The sequence below is a fragment of the Odontesthes bonariensis genome, chromosome 3, assembly GCF_027942865.1.
Source record: "Odontesthes bonariensis isolate fOdoBon6 chromosome 3, fOdoBon6.hap1, whole genome shotgun sequence".
In the NCBI taxonomy this organism is placed as follows: domain Eukaryota; kingdom Metazoa; phylum Chordata; class Actinopteri; order Atheriniformes; family Atherinopsidae; genus Odontesthes; species Odontesthes bonariensis.
Window position 1 is genome coordinate 20,701,716 of NC_134508.1, and position 23,954 is coordinate 20,725,669.

Consider the following 23,954-nt stretch of genomic DNA (forward strand, 5'->3'; position numbering starts at 1 on the left):
CGAAGGTTCATTTCTTGAGTGTTTAGATTGATCAGCAGATATTGAAACAAATCATCAGTTGCTCCACTTTGACCAATAAAGAGACCTCTATATGTGCAACCACCAACATTACAGCAATATATGACACAACAGGAAAGCTAATTGTCCAAAGAGACTTAACACAGTACAACGCAGCTTTCAGATCATCACAAGAGCCAACCGGATTTGGAATATAGTGAACAGCACTTGGTTGGTTCCTGGCACATGCTGGTCAGCTTACTTTGAAATTTAGTTACAGAGTATAAATTACAAGTCAGTTTTTGATATCAGACACATAAAACCATTGTTTTACAAAAAATCTACTTTAATCTAAAGACTTTGGGAATGCTTTGATATCATATGAATAAAAAAGAAATCCTAAAATGTTGCTCTTCATAAGTAAAAATGGACGTGACTCAAAAAAAAGTTCCACATATTTTCTTCTTGCACGTTACATTTTACACATTTTCTTCATTGAAATTACGATTAGGATGTTCAGCTTTTAAAGTTATTCAAATCAAGTTACCATCAGGAAAACAGAGCTGGCAGAAATATATATAGAGGGGTACTGTATATATTTGGGAAGTTGTATTTATTTAAGTTTTGTTGATGAAGACTCGTCCTGGTCATGGTAATCGTCTTGAAGAAGCCTTTCGGATGAGAGGTGAAACGTCCTCAGGATCTAAAAAGAACGCCAGTTGGCCTAATTCAAGCTCTTATGGTTTTGAGTTTTTACTGCGGCTTTTTTATTTCTTAAATCATAAAGCAAATGATGAACTTTGCCCTTGTAATACAAGAGGAGCCCTTACTGGAGCTATTTAAATTCCATTTTCTACATGAATAAAAGGCAAATAAAAAGTCTATCATCCATAAATAATCATCAAAAACAGATAAACAGTTGCAGGTTCTCATACAAAAAAAAAACCCTGCAACCTGAGGGGAAGAATTTACTTTGGTATGAGAAAGAACATTCAGCATTTCGAGCTGCTAAATTTCTTATCAGTTTACTGTTGACCGACTGATTAACTGTTAATTAATCCTAATTACAACCCAACACTGCAAACAACATTGTACCTCAGCAGTGAGTTCATCTGCACATTTGAAAGTTACAGCCTCCAGCGGGTCAGGTCAACTTTAAGAAGGGCTTCAGTAATGACGTTTTAAAAAAAAAATACATTATAAAAAAAAAAAAAACTTGAATTAAATTCATTTAAAAGTTTGTTGGTAATGAACAGCAAAGAGAGAAATTTCCCTTTTCACAGTGATAATATTTTATTTGACTTAAATGAGCAGGTTAATACAAAAGCACATATAATTGAACCAGAGAAGTGTTGCATTGCAATGCAATTCTTCTACTCGGGTTCACAAAAGAGGACGATGTATAAAGGGCAGCTCATGCGATATGGTGTACAGTGCTGGATCACATCCGCTCTCTCCATGGTCAGTTTTCTAAAATCCAAAAAGAAATGGGGTACCAAAATCTACAGAGGATGCGAGTCCAGCTCATTCATTCTATTCTGTTAACTTATCATATATCAACTACCAGGATTATCAGATGGTCTGTTACATGGCAAGGGAATTACTAGCAAACTATTATGTTGATCCTTAATTTGCTAACCAAGTTACAATTGTTTTTTTTTGTATGTATGTTATAATGTAATATGCAAAGACTAAAGCTGACTATGAGTGGCATACAGTGATTTGTTTAAAATATATTGACAGCTACTGATAAATGCTTCCACAGGGTTGTGGAGGTAAAAAGTGAAATCCTGGGAGGCTGAAGTCAGGCTGCTCATTTTGCAGGAAATCCAAGTTGGGAAAGTTGTTGGGGTTGTTGAGGTACATCATTAAATCTTCATCTTGGGGTTCAGTGGAGCTACCCAGCATGGGATCAGGGTGAAGTGTTTCCAGTTCCTGCAGAGGATGAGGATCCTCATCTTGTTCTGAGGGAAGTGGTAAAAAAAAAAAGACAAAGTTGTTTCTGTGTTGTTGTGACTGTGTCATTTATTAGCGGTGCGGCTTTCATGGGGGAAATGAAAGTGATAAAAGTGTCATGTGCACTGAAGCAGAAAATGTCTATGTACGTTCTCATCTCGTCTTTTCTGTTTTTATGCAATTGCTCCGTTGAACTGCACCAAAGCTAAAATGCGCGCCGTTTTTTAAATCCATAAAGAAATAGCATAATACTTTGGGTCATATGTGTAAACTTTTTCCCTTCAAGTCATCACATTAGATAAGAAGATCAATACAATGCTAGCATAGCTCAGCTCACTTACAGACATGTTCATGGGTATTTTGTGGCTTTAAAGAGTCGCCAAAGTCAGATGTGACTCTAGAAGAAATCAGTTATAATCAGAAAATAGTCAAGCTCAACACTTTATTGATTATTGTGCAGCCACTTGATAATCTGCATTTCCAAAAATGGTACAAGGATTTACTTGACTTAAAATGAGGAAATACTTTCCCAAACTTCATTCAATCAATGCAAGATTAAAAGCGGTAACTATAACAATTAATTCCCTACTGAAATCATTTTTGATTTCCATGGCTGATCACTGCTGCTAGTTTTGTTCGATTATGACAAAATGCTGTATTAATTTCCACGAAGTACTACAGAAAAAACATCAGATCGAAATAACAAATTTAAAAATGCATCAATTAGTTAGTAACCAGTGTGCACAACCAAGACACCTCCGCAGCTGGGAGATTTCCTGAGTGCAGCAGACTACAGCGCATGTGCATGCAGCAGAAGCAGCCGTGAGGTATTAGTCAGAAATTTCACAATATAAAAGCTGTCACCAGACATGCACTGCATACAGTACACCATGCTCCCCACTGATCCCAGACTAGAGTTAGTGACAGAGGTCTTTGATTACAGGAGAGCGATTTGTTGGACTGGATTGGACAGCAAGGAGAGCCATGACTCACCAGCTGCCTCTCCACTCAGGCCATTCATTGGCTCCAGGCCTTCACCCTGTGATATGTCACAGGGCAAGGGTGACCTGGCCTCCAGTGTGTTCCTACGCGACCAATGACAGACAGTGATTACATAAATAAGGGTGTGGGTGCTCTACTTTTGAGATTTAGTTTGTAGACTATAAGGGAGGAGTTTTTCTTTTTAATTCAAACAAGTCAGACCAGCTAAATCAAGCTTAACGAAAATAAGATATGTACTTACTCTTTTGAAACAAATACCAGCTTGGTTTTGATGTACTTAATGTACGGACTGTCATCTGAAACAGAATGCGTTAAGATGAGATTTCTGCAAGGACATTCAAATAAGAGAGAAACACGACTTGCGGTTTGGGACCATCTCTTTTCCAAAAATATTCGAGTGAAAGAAAGTATTTCTCAATACCTCCGGTCTTTTCAGAGTAGTACTTTCCAAACGCCTTGTCTTTTGGTGTGTTGGGGTACAGGTAGAGTAAAGGGTTTTCTGGGACGTTTTCAGCTTCTAAGATCTGGTAATTCCTGATAATTTCATGAAAGGGGATCTGGGAGAGGTCAACTTTGGTGAAAGGCTGGACAGTCTTTACATCAGGCTCACCTAGAAAAAAGAAACGTGAAAATTATGAATGAAATAAAAAAAAGACCAATGTGACAGGCAGCTGCGCAAAATTATTTCTGTCTGCAGAGCAAAAGTTTCACACTGTTTGAGGGTAAACAAAAAACCAACTATCTCACCAGTCGAGGTGATTTCCACCCAGGAGAAGGTGATTCCTCCGATGACACTTTCACTGAAGCGCAACAAGAACGTACCCCTCTTCATTTTCTTCAGGAGTGACTTCTCTTTGCCTTTACTCACGAAACCCATGATGAGGCTGCAGTTCAGATAAAAAGTTTTCCTCAGACGCAGCACTTAAATTTAAACACTACATTGATAAAACCACAATCTTTACATGAGCTGGAACTCCCAATTGTCCTTTTCTGGCATTAGTCTGGAACTGTCGTTAGTGCGATAAAAGCCTTTAAGCTAAAATCTGTGCAGGCCTACAAAGAACTTCTTGGATCAGTGAATGCTGACATAATTCTGCCTGTAAGAAATTCATTTTCAGTATCACGATGCATCTCCATGCACTATTGACAGTCAACCCAACGCATTCAGTAGTGATATCTAACTGTTAGGGATTTAGGTGTGCAAATAGTAGATACAAGACAAGGCTTGTAAATGCTTGATGGGGAAGAAAAAACAAAAAACACACCAAAAAAAAGACACAAAAAGAGACAATTAACCATTAAACCATAGTGCAGCGCTTCAAGTTTGGTAACACTTTTTTCTGCTACGCCACATTCGATGGCAGGGGTAGTACTGCTCTCTATGAAGTCAAGAAGTGACAGTGTTCAGCATACTAACCCTTCCCTCCAAAGGTCTTCAAGGAATGTTTTCACCATCACCAGGATACCATCAAACCACACCCAGAAAGTGTCAGGAGTGTTTTCCTGTAACACAAGCACTCATAAATACCAAAAACAAACGTGGCAAATAATCCATGACAATAAGTCACTTTGAACAAGGTTAATATGGCGCGAGACATAATAATCGTACCTGAAAATATCCTGATATTGTGGTTATATATCAATCTTATTTCTAATCATATAATATACTGTACACTGTCAGTTGTTTGTTTCCCACAGTCATAGATTAACAGATGTGCACGCCAAGATAACACATACGCATATCAACGCATCAAGGGATTGCGTTGTGCCATTTTCAACCAGATTTTCTAGGATTCCACGTTATTACCTTGCAAAATTTTGACCATGTTACTTTGCAGGTGTCATAGTTCTTCTGCTTGCCTGGCAGAATAAAAAGAAAGAAAGAAGAGTCAACTGCCGTTACCTGTAATAAAAAAAACTTAAGGCGACTGAGTTATACTCTGCAGACATCATAAACAGATCACTCTGATGTAACATTTCAAGTCTGCTGGATGTGTCCAAAGTTGAAATCCAATAACATGAAAACATTTTTCCACAGTACAAAGCAACTATTAGGCTGCGTTTTATCACTTTTGTCAAGTCAGTTCAATGAAGTAGTCGTGCTGTTTCTAAGCATTTCTCAGAGTGACATGTCATCACACATCCGTCGGTGCCGTTTGATTTGCTCATTCTGAACCACTTCGGATCAATCCATCTGATGTTAAACATAAGTTAGGTCGATTTTTCATTTGAAACTAACCACGAGTGTGTTTTAACATCTTGTCATGCTGGTAGTTTGTTCACTACTTCTGTCATCAAACTTCCTGCAACTAAGTGGAGTCGCTCTGCAATTCAATGCAAAAGTTAAACATATTTGAGGCAAATTCCTGAGGGGTAAAAAAATAAAACAAAAACAAAACTATGCTACAATTTTGCACACCTATCAGAGATTATAGTTAGTGTTGTTTGTTTTAGTTTTTTTTAATGATGCTGCTTCTTATGCCTTTTAAATTGCCCCTCGGGGACAAATAAAGTGTTATCAAATCAAATCAAAAAATATAGGGGTTGTTCATTATGTTCAATCAGGTGTGTAGAAACAAGGCAGAAATGCTCCGGATAAGTCACTAACAACATGGAAACGAGCCAACCTCTTAAAAATAGCAGTTTACATGAATAAAGGCGTTTGCCTTTATTTGTGGAATTTCTTTGCTTACTCAGTAACATTTGAAAAGCCCAAGACTGCGATGCAGTGAAAAGTTTTTTTTAACCAAGCTTCTTGTGATTAAAAGTGATGCAACATTGAAATGCAAGGGAGAGCATTGTGAAAAGCAAATAAATTCAGCAACTTCTCAGACCAAGGCGTGTTTCCTGGTATGGCGTTTGACTCACAGGCAAACAGGTTCAGACTGATTCACAGAGAAACGTAGCCCCAAACACGATCAGGCAATAAAATAAAGAATACGACAGAATGATTTACCAAAGAGCTTGACTGCGATCATTTGCCGCTGATCATCATTTAGACCACGTTTAGTGGCAGAGAGAAACTGCCAGCTCAGCATCTCTCCAAACTGCGGCCAAGGGGCTGCAGGAGCGTTGGCGAAGAACACGACATCCTGGCAAAAAACACATTGACAGAGTAACACAAAATCCAGCTCTGATGGCTCAACTTTAAGATGTTTAGCAGTCCGTGTTAAAGTAGGTGAACTCTCACCTTGGGATCCTGGCTGAGCATGTTGAACCAGAGGACGGACGCCCAAGCACTCTGCTGCTGGCTGGAGTTGGAGATGATGACCACGGGAAGGGAGGAGGCCTACAAAGTTTGATTCAGGTCCCATAATCAAAAAACTAAATAGAATTGTCTCAGAATTTTCATATCAAATGTATCATGACTAATCTACATTACGAACAAAGAGAGCTTTTTGTGAAGCCAGCTGCAGAAAAGTACAAGAAACTTTACCTGCAACTCGACTGAGAAGCCTTTCAACTCAAACTGAGTGTTGAAGTAGATGATGTGCAGCTCCTCCATTACACTCAGAGAAATCTGTTAACGCCAAACACAAGCACACTCAACACCTTGAAGAAAGGATTCCTGCATTAAATCATCAGCAGGGAAGGCATCTTGAACTCACGTCACTGGTTCCCTTTCCACCACCTCCAGATTTCTGCTCCTTCAGACTCTACAGACAACAGTGCACAGAATTACTCTCACATCATGAGATTATCACCAGAATTTAATCGCTGAAAACTTGATTTTGGTCGCCAGAGTCTGATTTATCTGTGTGCTTGACAACACGAATATCTAAATGAGTCAAAGAAATGAAAAGCTATGAAAAGCTTCAAATCTAATCATTGTTAAGCATTTACTGAGATGTTTTAAAGGGATGTTTGTTTTCTTTTCCAAATAATTATCACTCACCAGATGTCTGAAGTCTGCCACCATGCCTCCACTCTGGCTCTCAGCCATGTTCAAAGCTTTGGTTTTGCTTCCAAGGACATTGAAACGTCGGTATCTACAAACAGAGCAGGTTTTAGTAACAAATGCACATCATGGGTGAATTCAGCTCTTCTGGAAATATTGCATAAATATGGAAGCTGGAGTAAAAAAATAATAATAATAATAATTTACCCTTTGATGTTAGGAGCCTCCCTAATTTCAAGGATAAGAAAAAGATAACAGGGAGCACTGTCGGTTAATTCTGTGGGAAGTGAAAATTACTCAAGGTCTAAAAATCTCTAAATCTCACCTGTCCATGGATACATCCACTTTCATGGAGTGGTTAAGTTCAGGGAACTTAACAAGAAGTCTGAAACACAAAGTCCAGCGTAAGATATGAGCAAAATGTGAAAACATGAACAAACAGACACTGAACAAAAAGGATCAAAGTCACATTTCATGTAATCCTAAAAACAAATGCAATAAATAATCAACAGTCTCATCCGATCGTTACTGAAGAAAAGCTGCAATGTTTTAGTGCTGAACAACAATCCAAACCTGTCCAAGTAAACTGGGTGCAGCTTCACCAAAACCCAGTGTGTTGCTCTGCTTGTGTGGTTTAACATACGCTGCACTCTTTCACATATCGCGGCTCTGTTTTTAACCAGTGCTTAACCAGCGGTTACATTACAAGCTAGTGCAACACTGACCTGGTCTTGACAGAGAACTGAACACTTGTGCGTAGAACCAGAGGTCCTTTCCCCTGAGGCATGGACGGCTGAGACTCGACCACGAAGGAGCTTCATACACAAACAAACAGGCAGTAACGTCAGCGCATTTCTCAATGAAATCCAACAAAAGCAGGAAAATATGATCAACTTCGGTTTAAAAAGAGACCTCTTGACTAAGTCCTTAAGAAGATTGTCAGCTCTCATCTGCAGTTTGGGTTTCATGGCCTTTATGGGGTCACCGTCGTAGGACACTTTCCCTACCAGCTCCTCCAGCTTATTCAGAAACTCCCGCACCTGGAACAGACACACTGCCACACAGGTGAACCTAGAAAAGAAGAGGAGAAGAGGACGTTTAAAGTAGGTCTCAGAAAATGGAAAAAACTTCAAGCAAAACCTTTAAATAAGGCGGTGGAAAAGGTGGAAGTCTCCAATTCCAGCGCTAGGACTGCGTAACAATTTCTGCCCCGACTTCACACATGAAAACGGATGTGGAGCGGGTGGAGATGAGCGCACCACTTCTCCAGGTGATCCAAGCAGTCATTGTCTGCAGCGCCAATGCATGCTTTCTGCTGCCTCCTCAGCCACTCCACGAGCTCCTTCTTCACCAACAGGTTGATCAGGTCCTCGGCCCGGTCCAGAAGCTTGCTCAGGTCTGACAGCGTGCTCTAAAAAGGGATTTTATTGGACAGACTTGTTTTTATACAGAGGAAATACACAAGAGTAGACGGACACTTAACCAAAGTGACAACGGTGCAGTTTGAGAACAGTAGCGGCTCCATACCTTTCTACAATCATTCAGTCTGTTGACAAGTGACTGAAGCACTTTAACCTGCTCCCTCTTCAGGGCCTCGTCTACCACAGCTGCGTGACAATTTCCATCGTGGGATGAGAGTTTCCATGTGAAAAAAAAAAAAAAGACCAAAACGAGAAAAAAAGATGAGGCTGTGATTCAGACCATCTCATTACTCATCATCAGAGAATGCAAATGGAACCAGAACTCTTTCATGAGCTCACCTTCCATATTGTGAGTTTGATACTTAAAATCAAACTCGTCTTGCTGCTCTTCCAAACAAATGATTGCATGTTCCAGACACTGGATCCCAAAAGGTTCAGAGAAGAGAAAAAAAAAGTATGAACGACATGTGACACGTTTTATCCATAGAGCGCAAACATAACACCACAAAGTACTTTTCATCTGCACCTGCACATCATTTCTCAGGCCGGCCATTTTACGTTCAAGGTCCTGCTGACAGCTGGTCTCCATGGCTTCCGGCTCAACATGCAAAAACTGGACCTAAGACCAAAAAAAAAAAAAAAAAAAAGAAGAAAGACTGTAGGGTGAGCAGATACACAGATGTCTTTCCTCTCCCAGGTGTGAAACTGGGTAATACTGTTGAAGACAGAGGAGTAAGTGTGAATAAGAGTGGCAGTTGAAACAGTATCAATACAAGGCTGAGCGATCTTCCCTTTTAGCCCACACACTGAGACTCAGTGCACGAGTCTCCTTCTAAACAAGTGCCGCACAAATGGAAGCAGACATATTCAGTTGGCTGACCATGAGTTGTATCAACATAAACAGCGAAAACATGAACATATGATTCGTGACATTCTTTAGTAGCACCGAGTATAACTGCTTTATGTGGATTGCCGATATCATGAATTATGCAACAGAGCACGTGCCATCTAAAAATACATTTTTGCTGGTTAATGGGGCATTGAACCAACCTGTTCAGCCAGATCGGCACTGGCCAGGATTTCCTTCTCCTTTTCTAAAAACCACAGGATAATGCTCGCCAAAGCGCAGGGCTCATCTTGATACCTCTGGTCAGGTGGAGATAAAAGTCAAAACAAGGAAGCAGAAATCATTACCACAGCCAACATGATTAGAGATACAACAGCAGTGATGCAGTGTGCTCGTCTTACACGAGCCACGACACTCTTCATTTGAAACAATTTGTCACTCAGCCGTGTTACTGTTTTACAAACCTGGAAGTTCTGTTTATAGCGTCTGATGTTGTGCTGCTGTAAAAATGACACCTCCTGAACAAAGCGGCTGTGTTGAATATCCAAATTCTCCAGCAGGACCTGGAAGAGCACCATAGCCAGGTCGTAGTCCCTTGCTGCTCGTTGCCTGGAAAAACAAGAACAGGATACAGATGGGAGAGTTTCGTGTACGGCCACATTTGAGGTATTATTTCAATGATGTTGACCGAGTGGCAACAGGGACAGTACCACTCCTGCTTCTCTATCCAGGCTGACAGGTAGTGCCGAACATCCATTGGCAAACCATCCCTGTCGTAGAGCTCATGTAACCGCTGAGTGTAACTTGCAGACAGCTGCCTCAGTCTTTCCCACTGTGCCATCCTGATTCTGATCTGGGAAACACCAACAAGCACAGAAACTAAAGGCTGAGATTTAGTTTCACGTGAGCAGCAATATCTTTGTTTACTGGGTAACGACCTGTCGACAATGAATATTCCTGTAGGGCAAAAACAGCATGTTACGAGTCTCAACTACTAAAAGGCGAAGACTTTAATTCACTTTAATAGCAGGTCAGCAAGGTCTCAGAAAAAAAAAAACTGTCAACACCGCGGACATGGCTCCAGCTACCATCATTTACTCACCTTTGCTGTCGGTGCGTAGAAATTATCCGTAGCCAACTGTTGAGTTAAAATAGTTGCATAGTTTGCTCTTATTTAGGTCTTTACAAAAGATCTGCAGCTATTATCTACCGTGGGTAAAACAAAACAACTGCCAAGAGTGAGCAGGCGTGTGAATTGTATTTCCTTCGTCGTTTCACCTCACTCGCTCGTTCATTGGTCACATCCTAATCCCGCCTACATGGTTCTGTGCTGACAGGTCTCGGCGCCATTTTGGCTCCGATGTCATTGCCTTAATAGAAGTTACGGGAGCCGAAATGTCAGTTCAAGTCTCTCTCGGTTTCCTCATGAGCTCAGAGCTCATACTTGGTTGGTTGACGTGTTCAGAGAAAGCCGCGCTCCGTTGGTGCATTTTTACGTCAGTCCGTTGTGAGGGGCGGGGTGAACAAAATAGAAACTTACGGCCTCATTGCTATGAAACTTTCCAAGAAATGACGTTGAGAAAGCGATTAATCAAAATGGAGCATGTGATCCACCCACATAACACAGAAAAAAATGTGTATTGTAAAAAATTACAGTGTTGATGTCCGAGTTGTTTGGAGTACTTAACGCGTAAACCAGCGGGTTACTTTTTCCTGAGCTGCATATCTAACAACGAGCACTTAACTAAATACTTTGTTGTTTCAAACCTAACTGAGAATTTTATCACAGGATACAAAGATCACATGTTAGTAAAAAAAAAAAAGATAATGCAATTGTTCGACAAAAAAATCGGACTGTTTCCCGATTTAACAGTGAGATTAAATATGTAAAGTTGCACATTGTCAAGTACTATGATATTATAGGTGGCGACATGTTCATTTGATATTTATTCTAAATAATAATGTGTTTCCACCACGCCTTCAAAAAATGACGGTATACGGTCTTATTTATATATATATAACAGTTTTGTTAAATGTATCTTTGTCTGTTTAAAGAGATTTTAAAAGAATAAGTAGGTTTTTTCTTTCTTTTTTTATCCACCCAGCAAGTACAATCATACCTTTTGTTGTTATATTTATTCGTTGTATCCGTCCCTTCAATTTCCGCTCTCACCAGTAGATGTCGCACTTAACACGTCAAAGAGTTCATAATTTGACTTATCTTTTAACATTTGTTATGGTGAGTGTAAATTTGGTGTTAATGGTCCTGCTTTTTAAAATGTTTTTTGAAAAATGATCAATTATGATTTTTAAAGTCACCAGGTAGAGTATGTTGCTATAGTTCCATGTCATCAAACAAGTTAGATATATTGTGTGTTCACACGGAAAAAAATGGAAGGAAAAAAGAACTTATGTGATGTATTGTTACTTTTATAGTTGGCTTGTGGATTTGTTAAGCTGGCTCATTTAATAAGTAGGCCTCACCAGACATTCACATTGACTTGTGAGCTCGCAGTGCTCAGTTACGGCAATCGGAAGCAGAAAATGAGAGCTTAGCTATTTTTTCTTTTGTTCTGGTTTAAGATGTGAAAAAACAAATTTACGGAAAAGGCCTGTGAGGACTTTCGTCTTTATTTGAGACACCACGTAATGTATAACACATGTTGCATTTCTTGGAAAAGAGACTGAGTAAGCAGGCATTGCATTTGTTTTTGTGGTGATGGTATTCTTCACATATGGCATTGTGTACTAATCGTGTATTTTTCCATGAGGTTACTTCAGTGCCTCAGATGATAAGTTTCCATATTAACACAAAAAAAACTTTACCCCAGCCTTAATCTATGCAGTTTCACTTCACTGTGTGTGATAAACAGTTAGTATCTTGAAACGTGTGATCACCCTGTACAGAAAACATGATTCAATGTGTTTATTTTCTTGAGATGTGCAGACTTTTTAGCTGCCCCCAAAAACAAGCTTCAGGAATAAATACTTTGATAAGATACTGAATTGGCACGCTGATCTTCAAAATATGAAGACAAATGTCATATACAATTTATCAGCATTTAAACCACAAACCTTGTAAAACAAAGACAACAAAAAATGAATCTACTGTCCCTGGTTATAAACAGAGGAAACACACTGATAAAATGCTAAATGAAAAGTTGAAGGTTTAGCTTCCTGAGACCAGTTGTTCAGCATTGATGATAAATTGTTCAGATACCTTTTCACCATACACAAACATTTCTAAAGAATGGCTTAAAGCTTATTTTCTATGGTTATAGTTAATTAGGTGTGTAGACAATTTACTCTACATGAATTCTCATCAAATTGTTAGCATGGCTTTTTGTGCTAAACTCTGTGTAAATGAAATTAGTGTGAACAACCACACAGACGAAAACAACGTAAACTTTATCATCAACTTAGGATATTTTCAAGTAATCAAGATAAGATATCATCACATTATTGTTTATTTCTTTGCCAATATGTCAGCTAACAAATACAGATCTTCTCGCTTTAAAATTGTATGGCAGTACTAATTTCAAAAACTGCAGAAGCTGATTTATCAATTCTTCAATCTATTGGATGGTCATGACGCCCTCCTCCCAGCTGAACTGGTTCACCAGCACGTCGTCCTCTTTCTTCATGGATTTGAGCAGATACCTGACTCCAGCTTTCACACCAGTCTTCATCCCTGCACCCAGAGCATAGCCCGCCACCCCAGCAGTCCCACCTGTAGCAACCATCAGGGCATCAGTTCCAAGGTCAACAGCACTGAGGATGGCTCTCTCCTTGGCTGTAGCGGAGCAGTTGACTGAGGCGTAGTACACAGCGGTGCCAAGGTTGTAGAGGGTGCTGACTCCAGGGATCCACTCCATTACATTGTACACGCGCTCCTCATTTTTGTTGATGCAGTTCCTCTGGGGGCTGCGCTTCATCCGCTGACCTGAGGCTGCGGGGATCAAGACTTCATCCTCGGCACTGCACTGACGAATCCAGCACTCCGACTCAGGAGATGTGGATAGAAAAATGCGGCTCCCTTTCTTTAACACTGCTTGGTACATCCCAGGTGTGAGATGCCCACCGCTGGTCACACCAGCACACAGCAGCCCCAGTCTCTCACAGCTACTCACAGCCTCCTCCAGTCCCCCCATGGCTCCTTCCACAGCTCTTCCCACCAGTATGGTTCCATTCACCCTGGTCCAACCCTCACAATGGCCCTCCTGTATAGAGGTGGCTTCTCCCACCAGCACAAGTTGCTCAATATTAAACATCACAGCATCTATATGGTGGCTTGCTTCATCTCTCTCTGAGGGTAGTGCTGCTGATGGGGGTGCTGGTGTAGATGCTGACTTGCTTATTCTCTGCCGTATGAGAGCCTCCACCTCCATCAGCAGCTCATCTGTATCAACTTCTCCCAGCATGTCGTACAGCTTCAGCACCAGGGTCCGAGCCTCCTTTGGGCAGCCTGCCACCACCAACACGGGAACTAAAGTGAGACCCAGCAGCTCCTGAGGAAACACTGAAGATAATGGATCATCCACAGTGCTTGCAGACAGAAGTTCCTCACAGCTGACATTTCCCTGAATTTGGAGATGGTTTTTAATCTGCCCCTGAAGCCTTGCCCTAAGGATCGATGTTATACGTCGAGCAAATCGAACCCTCTCATGTTTTTGCGAAACCGGTGAATCGGGTCCAGATTTTTCCGCAGATAAGAGAGCAGGCAGAGCATTGGATCCCAGGAGAGGTTGATGTTCCTGTTTGGCTGTCTCTGCCTCCTCATGAGCGCGAGCTCCTGGAAGCAGAGTTTTGCTCTGCACCAAAGGAAGTGGGACTCTGCACAGGGCCTGTTCATTCAGCAGAAGCTGGATCACAATCAGCCACTTCAACTTGGAGGACATCATCCCACTCTTTAAAGCGATCTTTTCTTAAGCCACTTCACTAAAGAAAAAAGAAAAAAAAGTTCAAACTCAAGCTGACAGCGTATACAATTAGTTCTTTGGCGTAATTATCAAACAATACTTTTGCAGACAAGTTTTTATTTATGCAATATTTATGCAATCACTGTGTGTTAATATCCACCTGGTCTTTGCAACAGTTTTTTTTAACCTGCTTCTCTGCCGCAAACACCAAAAAAATTGTAAGCGTAGCTGGTTTTGCAAGCAGTTCTAAAAAGATCAAATGTTTGGTGAAATTAGATTAGAACATAATATCTTCCACCCATTTCAACTTATAACGTAATATCTGGAGAACTATAAATATAGAAGGGTTCTCTGCATATGACTTTTCGATAGCAATGCAAGAAAGAGGAATACACTGTGAAGCCATGACTTGAAATATTTGACAGTACCTTGTTTTTCCTGCTGACTACAACTAGCAATAGAAATGTTAGTTTTCCACACAACTGTCAAATTCAAGCTATTTTTTTTCATCTGGTTTGTCCCACACGTACCTTCTACAATAATCACAGCTGCCGTCCTAAAGTCCAGAGCGCATCTGAGCGAGATGGCCTCAAAATGAAGGACGTCTGTTCCTTTTTCTTCTTTTCTCAAAACATGCATATAGGAATCTTCTCTCTCTCTTTGCCTCCAATGAGAATCTCCTTCTTTACACATGACATCCCACAGCCCTCCCTTTGTATCATCTGTCTTTCAGCTCCCTCTTGTCTTTGGCCTCATTGCTCAACAGGGAGACCAGGGCCTGAATATTGATTCACGTGGGTAAAGTCCATGTGTTCTAAAGCAGTTTTGTTTGTCTCTCCTGCTATCCTCTCATCCCCCCGGTCCCTCTGCTGCCTCTCACGCAGTCGGTAGGTTTTGTTTGTGACCCACATACTTGAAAGAAATCTCCTCTCATGCCGTGAGCAAATTTATCTCTTTTACAGCCAAGAAGTGAAGCGAGGAAATCGGGGCTATTTAAAGTAAAGGCTGGATTTATTCACAACATGGAATACAAAACACGACATTTCTGGGATGTATCTTTTCTGAGAATCCATCCCCTTTCCCTCTTCAATTTATTTTAGATCCTAACATGTCATGATGTGCTCCCTTTGAGAAAAGACTTCTTTAAAACCTTGAACAAAGATATGCTGGGTAAAGCCCATCCTATTCACCTCTATGTCAATCAAAGAATCGAGAATAGTCTGACTTTGCCCGGAGGAGCGTTTAGAGAAATGTTCAGAAACTGAACTTTACATGATGAATTTTGGGATTTATATTTTGAGAATTTATAGCTGAAACTACAAAAATGAGTAGTTATGTCATTAAAAGAAATGCAATTTTCCCTCTTCACTGCTCAATTCTATAGCAGTAAGTTGTGTTTAATTTGCTCTGAGACCAACATTTAGTGCAACAGACCACACTTACTTTAATTCAGCCCTGTTCGGATGCTGCTGCCATCTGTGGGGGCAGAAAACTTTCAATATGGAAAATAAGCAACGGCATGCTTCAAAAGTTGCAGGACACAAGCCTCATCTTCGGTCTTGCATTTCCAGTCCAGTCTGTTGTCCATGAAAACAACAACAAGAATGGACCAGCTTAACTTTTTTGACTTTGTTTGGTGAAAGACTCAGGGTCAGCCTCATAAGGAAGAATTTTCAGCAGTCAGATGAAGAAGAGGCTGCCTGGTGGGACATAGTGGAGTGTTACGAATCCAGACCCACAAGCAGGAGACGATAGCGCCAGGGGAGATTAAAGTCCAAAAAAGGGTTTATTCCATCTGTGAAAAAATACATGTAAGCTCTGCTTGGAAAAAAGATGCAAACTGAAAACACCCAGCCAACAGCTGGGGAGATCCAAGTAAGGGTACCAACTAAAGAAAGCCTCTACGGGCTGCAGGTGGCTGGGAGTGACACTCACGGACATACTGCAGTATTAATATTTATGCACAGAGGAAAACTGTGAACAGGAAACTTCTATAGATTTAGTGGCTCAGACCGAACATGCGGAATTATCTGGCAGCGTAGTCGAGTCCCCTGCAGCTTTTTATGGTGAAGCCTGATTGTCTGCAGGTGTGCCAGCGTGGAGCCACCCCTCAAGCCCCTCCAGGTGAAACTAAATACTGAGAGAGAGAGAGAGAGAGAGAGAGAGAGAGAGAGAGAGAGAGAGAGAGAGAGAGAGACAAATGGAAAGAAAATGCACAGGAGAAAAACAACCAAAAACCCAGGCACAACAGTGGAACCTTCAATAACTCAAAAGAGAGACATTTCCCTCGGAAATAATTATAGATCCAACACAAAGTGAATATCTTTCTTTGTTCGGTATGATTGCCAATAACGTGGCATCACAGCTAGTTGTGCAAAAAGAAATGTGTTTGCAAACAGGATAAACGGTGATAATAATGTGTCAGTCAGTGTTCCCAACTATTTATGCCCCGGAGCTAAAGGAAAAGAAAATATAATTACACGTTTGAACACACATTAGAAAAATAAACAGCTGAGAGAAAATTTCAGTTTTTGATACGATATTATCATTATTCTGACATACATGGTTTGTGGCCATGGAAAGATCAGATCAACACACAAGGCAAGGCAAGGCATCTTTATTTATATAGCGCATTTCATACCACAGGCAACTCAATGTGCTTTACATAAAGACAAGGCATTTAAAAGAACAGCATAAAGCAGCAATTTAAAGAAAAAATAAAAATAAATAAAAATAGAATAAAAATTAAAAACACAGTTAAAAGCAATCAAAGAAGAGGGGAAAAAGAAAAATATAAACTCAACCATAAGCACACCGAAAGAGAAATGTTTTTAACCTGGATTTAGAAGTGCTTACAGTTGGGGCTGATTTCAGTTCTGCTGGTAGTTTGTTCCAGTTGTGTGCAGCACAACAGCTAAAAGCTGCTTCACCGTGTCCAGTTTGAACTCTGGGCTCCATTATCTGACCTGAGTCAGCAGATCTCAGAGCTCTGCTGGGTTTATACTCTACCAGAATGTCATTCATGTATTCTGGACCTAAACCATTCCGTGATTTGTAGACGAGCAGCAGAACTTTAAAATCTATTCTATATCTGACCGGGAGCCAATGTAAAGACTTGAGAACTGAACACACACATATACTGATACATACTGTTTTGTTGTTGCTTGTGAGTCTGACTTTCTCTCTTTTTCTGTTCTACATGTTGTGCTGATAGCAGGCAGTGGTGAGGAAACATTCAGCCCCCTTGGGGTTGGCAAACATTCATTTACATGAAAATTACTTATGGATGTAATAAAAGCAAAAATTTGACATTACTGAATTGACTTAATATTGGTGTTATTGCACTTAAGTCATTATCAAATTTAGCTTAACAGATAGTAGGCCTACAGAAAAACATCTTTTGAATGTAAGAAGAGGGACACAAAAGTAAAAAATCTTTCATCACGTTCATTCACCTCTGTGTTGGTGCAGCCAAAGACGCCATAAAGATTGACCTCCCAAAGACCTTTCAATTATATAATATATACCCATTTTAGGTAAGATTATTTGAAATAGATGGAAAAAGTCACCTTCAGATTGAAAAGAAATTTAAGCAACACTGTGTATTTGAAATGAGTGTGGCCAATAAGACTGCCTTGAGCGTAATCCAATGAAAGTGGAAACATCAGACTTGTTTTTTCCAAGTCTAATCACTTCCTGATATACGGGCCAAAACATTTCAAAATCATCACTAGCCGATCAGAAAGTTACTGTTTGGTGTGAGTCACGGATTCGCAGGTTGAGCAATCTACAACCAGTCAGATAAACAGGCTGCAGTTTACAAGGACAGAGTTACTATAATTTTGCACATGGTTCAAACTTTGTTTTGGCGTCATAAAATTACTGTTGGTATTTGCCAATGAGGTTAGGTGGTAAATTAGTGCCTAAAGGCATTGTTATGGTGAGCTTTGTGTCTTGGCCTCGTTGCAAATGCATTTATGGTTGCTTCCCTTTCAGAATAAAACAATGAGCTGGGGTTAAACTCGAGCCATTTGGGGTTTAGTTTGAACCTACTTCCTACACTCAGCTTTCTTCACAGCCACTTTGGCCAATGTACACTGCCGCATGAAAGCACGTCCTGAGTAGTTTGTTTTACAGGTCTGTGACAGCTGCTTTGTGGAGGATGTGCAGATTATGCAGGAGTAGAACTGGAGCTGATATAAAATGACTTGGAATCCCCAACTAGGAGTCATGCAACGACTGCTGCACCTAACATTTGTGCAGCTTTTTGTGCTTAGTTTTTAGTTTAATTTAAGTTTGTTAATCTCTGTAGTCGGGATGTCATCATACACATTTTCACCCGAGTTTTCCTGATAGTGTATCTGCCCATTAGTCTCTTACTGTGAGACACATGCACATCTTATCTAAATGTCCTTGGTTATCCATGGCAACAGCTATAGAAACAGAATCAGGTTAACTCTTCACAGTAAACTGACACAGACAATGAATTTTTGCCTACCTACAGTCTGCATTCCTTCAACAAGCAAAAGTTATATATTTATGAAGTTTTTTTAAGCTGTTTTTCTATCCAATAGGAGACAAAAAAAAATTGAAAGAAGAAAATACCTTGTTCTTTATTTTCCACAAGATGTCAAGTTATTGGGAACAGAAAAACATTCGCTATTTGTTTTGTCTTGGACAGAATCTGGAGATTTATCTCAGAACATGAAAACCCAAAGACAGACGCAAATGAGTCACTTAACAGGTCAACATAGCTGCAGATGAGTTCAAACCTGAGCATTGGGAGATTGCTAATCATCATTTATGAATAGGAAATGCATCTCTCACAAGCAGGCGCACCTAAACAAATGAGGGAATCATGAAGATTCTTATACCTTTATAACACAGTACTGGGTGGAGATCTGATGAGCTGAGGCAACAGACTCCTATGCGGTGCAGAACATAGGTAAGTGGGAAATTTAACAGGGATGTAGTGTAAGGTTTGCTCAATCAATAAATGAGTAAAAAGCTTAAAGCACTAAATCACCAACTTGTTTCCAGCAAATTTAGAAATGAAGCACTTGCTTTTCATTTTTGTTTTAATCTCACGCTTCTTGATACCGGAAAGCAAAATCTAATTAACACTAAAACATCAGCAATTTCTATTGAATTTCCAATATTGTCTGACACTGACATCAAACTGAAAGTGCTGAGTATGACTGATGCTGACTAAACAGTGATATTTTTCTATGATAGCTGAAAGTGTGTCAGTAATATTAAACTGCTATCGAAATAGTCAGTCGATTTCCCTGATTCATGAATCAATTCCGTCTCTGTGCGTGTGTGTTTCTTACAATATATTTTGCTCAACATATAGTCTAAATAAAATGATTAAGCATTAATAAAAAATAACCCTTTACCGTTATTTTTTTTATTGTTGATTATATTATCTGTGATGCACCCAGAAGCCTGACACTGCTGCTTTTCACTGCTTCTCTGAAGGCCATAAGGGACAGATTCCACTCAAACTGCTGGGCTGCAGCTGAAAGAGACAAGATATAAGAAACAAAACAATGGCAAATTATTGAGATAAAAACTGAGTAGAGAATGACAACATACCACACTGCTAAATCAACTTTACTGGAACTGGCTCATCTGTGTAGGCGGTTTGTTATCCCTTTCATTGTTTCAATTATTTGGAAAGAAATGTTCTACTTCTGTAGTAATCAGTGAAAAGTATGATATTCATTGATATTTCAAATGGGGGGATTTTTATCAATAAAAGTATTTGAATCCATCAAGTCTCATGGAATTAGATTTGCTGCAATTGGAAAACATCCGACATGGGACAATATTTTGACACAAACATTTATCGATTAACTCAAAAGACAGATGCAACATAAACATAGACGAGGCGTTAATGTGAACAGTAATTTCCTAGTGTGCTTTTGCGGGGGAATAAGTGTGACTCAAACCCCCGACTCCTGGGTCGTACTGGGGCACACACCGGGTCGAGGTGGTTCACCCCTGGAAACAGGGTTACATGTCTGCAGCAGACCTTTAACCACACTGCTTTCCACAGGGCGGCCGTGGCTCAGTGTTTAAAGTGGGTCATCCAATAACTGGAAGGTTGGTGGTTCAATTCCTACTCTCACTGCTTAAAGATTAGTGAACTGACTGCTGGAGGGGTGGCAGTCTATGCTCCCTGGGTGCTGTGAATGGTTTCCCACCGCTCCAGTGTATATGGCATCTGTCTCCATGAGTGTGTGACCCTGTGCATGTGCATGTTCAACAGGTGCCAACCTGGATGGTTTAAATACTTCATACTACATCTGTCATGTAGCTCCTGTAACTACATGACAGATTATGTTTGTAGGATGTAAAAGGTTTGATTGATTCTGTCTCCAGTCGCCGCCCATGAGAACACACATCCTGGTGTGGACAGGATTAACCAGTGAGATGTCACTTCATTGTAGTGCGTCCAGAAAATCCTGTTCCCATTTCCTTTTAATCATCGGCAGCATTTCTGTAAGAGTGTGTGTTTGTATCTTCTCCAAAGTTGTGCTGCTTTTTTGAAAAGTGTACCAAACCTTTAAATTTCATACTTCCCTCACCAATTGTCTCACATGAAAACATCTTCAGCTGTTTTCAGAGTCCAAGAGAAATTTGCTAAGTACAGTCAATAAGCCAGTTTAAGTATGATGAAATCATTCGACCTTCTTATCGCTCACAAGTTGAAGCATGTACAGTATGAACGGTTATGTGATGCGCTGCTAAATGTTGTCAGGCAACCAACCTTCACTCTAGTAACTGCTAGTAACAGGCTGGTTCATGACCACCCAAGAAACGTACAGTGGATCCTTTTATGCGTCACCTTTTATAGGGACTTGAAAGCAAGATACAGTTTACCATTTTTATTACTGAGTTTTATGGGTGCAATTACAGGTGCTATTACCGGATTTTTCATTGTTTTTTTATGTTTGTCTCTTCATGTTTCTGTTCTTTTTTTCTCTTCTTCGCTTTCCCTCTCTCTCTGTCCCCCGGTCCGGTTCGGCATTATTATCATATCATGTTAAATATTGTAACAAAAATAAATAAATGAAAATGAGGAGTTGATGGGCGTCAAGGGGAGCTTTACATTCATAAAGCTTCCCTTGGCATAGCAAATGTGTTTAGCATAAACGGTATTCAGATTACAATTCTGCTGCCATAATGCTGGACAGGACAAGGGAGAAAAAAAATAATAAAAAAAATAAAAAACAGGTGCTATTACCTGGGTGATATCCGATTGCATTAGACTTGTCTAGATGCTAAGTGGCTGCTGGTTATAACTCTGTTTCAACAGAGAAATATGAACATTAGTTATCCTTTAGAATTTACTGGTATCATTCAGAATAAAATGTACCATCAGTGATTGTGAGCAGTCTTCACTTTAATGCTTTGAAAAGGGGCCCGAAACCATGATATTACCACTATTGGTTTGACAGTTGGTTGGTTAAAGCTCTTGTGCTGATCTTGTAGCAATAACCATTAAAACAGCAAAAGCTTGTACATATGTTAAGTTATCCTTACGGTTTATAAACTTTAGCCAATCACAGAGAGCCCACCGTGTGTAATATTAAATCACATATATTATTCTAATCTCTCGTTTCATCGGGTTCTCTTTGTCAAAGTTTAGAACTTTTACAGAAATCATATGACCATGTCATAATCAGTCATGACTGTACACCCTGTGAACCTTGATGAGTCACTTATGTACAAAGTCATAAAAAGTTAATCGTAAGTGATTTCAGGATTTACTTCCTCTCTCCACACAGACACAGATATGTTTCCAAGTTGCATGTTGCTGATGAAGACCACCCTCAGTCACAGCCATGTGGTCTCCGTATGAAATCCAAAGCTTTCAGAACATTTAGCAATCAGAATGCGACATGTTATCTATCTAAAATACATTTCAGATAAATGCTATCTGAAATGCCCTTTTGTTGAGGCTAGCTACACTAGCCTCAACAAAAGCGAGGGTTTATGTAATGAATAGAGAATAAAAAGTTCAGGGGGGAAATACAGCAGAATTAATTTGTTTCGCCAAATGAGCCACAGAAAATGAAAAATGGCTCGAAAAAGGCAAATTAAAACAAAATGTCACCCATCGTGCCAGTTGCTAAAAGAGAAAATAGTAGACATCTTCATTTTTTACTGGTGCAGAAACAAGTATCTCTTCATGAGAAACAATTATGTTTACGGTTCAAATATGACCACATAAATTCAGCTGATGAGTGTAATCAAACTTTTCAGAGAAGAGGGTCACTCAGAAGGCTTCCGCTTGTCATTTCAGCGCTCATTGAGTCAGAGTGTGGGAGTTGTGTTGCTTTTTGCTATCACACACCAGATAGTGTAGACAGAATTGCAATATCCGCTTGTAGGGGCGTATTGTACGCTGCTTTCCCAGTCCTTTCACCCAGGCTTATTAGAGTCAATTTCCTGGGGGACACACACTGTGTTTTCCTTTTTTTTAATTACTGTTTGCAGTTATAATGAGGGAAAAATAACAACGATGACAGCAATATAAAGACATTTCAAATAATGCTCATTATTATTTTATTATTATTTTCATTTAGCTTTTTTATGCCCACACAAAATGTCAGGCGTTTTACATATTTTTGCTTAAGATGCCTTGCAGTTATGTAGCAATATGGTAAAAACTGAAATAACAAGCAGATGATAATACTGTATAAATACTATAACAGTTATGTCATTTGTGTTTGGTTGACACATTTTCTACAGATTTGCCTTTGTGATGTAAGATATACACACACAAGCACACTCAGGGTCATGTTTCCATCACTTATGAGGACTTTACACTGACTTACACTAAATTTCTATGAACTTATCGCAGCTTTAACCAGCCTAAACATAACACTTATTCTAATCTTGTTTTTATCGTTAGAAGACAGGCCCCCACAAAGTGAACGCTCTAACATGTTTATATCCCTATTATGTGAGAATCACTTGTTGCTAAGAGTAGAGACCTGTTAGTGAAGCTTTGTTTGGATGGTTCACACTTTTCAGACAATTAAGTTATTTGCTACAAAGTCATCTCAAGTATGTCACTAAAAATGGACTTTATGATGGAATTATAAATTCAATTCAATTCAATTCAATAATACTTTAATAATTCCCAAAGGTAAATTATATTGCTAGGTTGTATCATATTATAGATTTTGTTACTGATGTGTTATTGTTATAGAATAAAAATAAAATAAATCTAAATAATCTAATACAAACTTTTGGAATGTTGTGGTGTGGCAGCGAGAGGTGTGGTTGGAATCTCCTGAGATTGCCATGAATGGATTGGGATGATGTTTTTTTTGCAGCTTGGCAACTACTTAGCTGATGATGTCACACATAGCGTCAGCAGGTAACACAGCAGGAGCTCTCTTAGTGGACAACATGGACAGAGACATGCAGACAACAGATCGAACATCCGGGCTGCAGAGATTATTACACTGTCTGCTGGTAACTAGCACTGCAGTCACTACTCCTTTAGTGTTACCGCTCTGTCTGCTGTCTCTGTCTGCACATATTGTCTGGAAGCCAGGTAGAAAGCTCTTAGTTGTTTATGCAGCAATGTCTAAATAACTAATATTACCTTCACGAAGGTCGTCCATTTTTTTCTGCCAGTGATTTCACATTTCCCATAACAGTCAAGGGTAGAAAGGCTTTAAAATTCGTCCTCTTTTCTCACCTTTTTGCTCCTGCTCGGCGTCCTTGAGGTGCCCGCTTCAACTCATCTAGATTTAGAGTCTTACACCAGGCAGGTGCGCCGATGTGCAAACAACTTTCCTGTTGGCATTATTACAGATCATAACAGGAATTATCAGAGGAAATCATTCCAACATCAGAGCATCCAAACCAGTATGGATGTTTTAATGTTA

General features: G+C 39.8%; 2 protein-coding genes across 2 annotated transcripts; both read right to left on the minus strand.

The window, feature by feature from the left end:
• Positions 1-1,265: 1,265 nt before the first annotated feature.
• Positions 1,266-10,408, minus strand: stat2 (signal transducer and activator of transcription 2). Its single transcript, XM_075460904.1, has 24 exons — positions 10,224-10,408; positions 9,832-9,974; positions 9,586-9,730; positions 9,325-9,420; positions 8,801-8,893; positions 8,614-8,692; positions 8,381-8,460; positions 8,113-8,264; positions 7,766-7,924; positions 7,579-7,668; positions 7,179-7,238; positions 7,061-7,081; positions 6,851-6,944; positions 6,564-6,611; positions 6,392-6,475; positions 6,146-6,244; positions 5,912-6,047; positions 4,763-4,815; positions 4,373-4,458; positions 3,703-3,839; positions 3,377-3,565; positions 3,197-3,251; positions 2,947-3,038; positions 1,266-1,961 (listed from the first exon to the last, which is right to left on the minus strand). Exons 2-24 carry the CDS (start codon positions 9,960-9,962, stop codon positions 1,741-1,743), a joined length of 2,400 nt encoding a protein of 799 aa, XP_075317019.1. The 5' UTR covers positions 9,963-9,974; positions 10,224-10,408; the 3' UTR covers positions 1,266-1,740.
• A 1,346-nt stretch (positions 10,409-11,754) lies between these two features.
• Positions 11,755-14,652, minus strand: apof (apolipoprotein F). Its single transcript, XM_075462115.1, has 2 exons — positions 14,571-14,652; positions 11,755-14,059 (listed from the first exon to the last, which is right to left on the minus strand). The coding sequence occupies exon 2, from the start codon at positions 14,020-14,022 to the stop codon at positions 12,697-12,699; it is 1,326 nt and encodes a 441-aa protein (XP_075318230.1). The 5' UTR covers positions 14,023-14,059; positions 14,571-14,652; the 3' UTR covers positions 11,755-12,696.
• Positions 14,653-23,954: the final 9,302 nt, after the last annotated feature.

What these genes read in the sequence shown, in the direction of transcription:
- apof (XM_075462115.1), bottom strand. Translation starts at nt 14,022, where the DNA reads ATGATGTCCTCCAAGTTGAAGTGGCTGATTGTGATCCAGCTTCTGCTG.
- stat2 (XM_075460904.1), bottom strand. Translation starts at nt 9,962, where the DNA reads ATGGCACAGTGGGAAAGACTGAGGCAGCTGTCTGCAAGTTACACTCAG. An exon ending in TGGATAGAGAAGCAGGAGTG is followed by an intron (nt 9,731 to 9,831) that starts GTACTGTCCCTG and finishes TTGTTTTTCCAG; the next exon opens with GCAACGAGCAGCAAGGGACT. An exon ending in GGTGGAAATCACCTCGACTG is followed by an intron (nt 3,566 to 3,702) that starts GTGAGATAGTTG and finishes TCTTTTTTCTAG; the next exon opens with GTGAGCCTGATGTAAAGACT.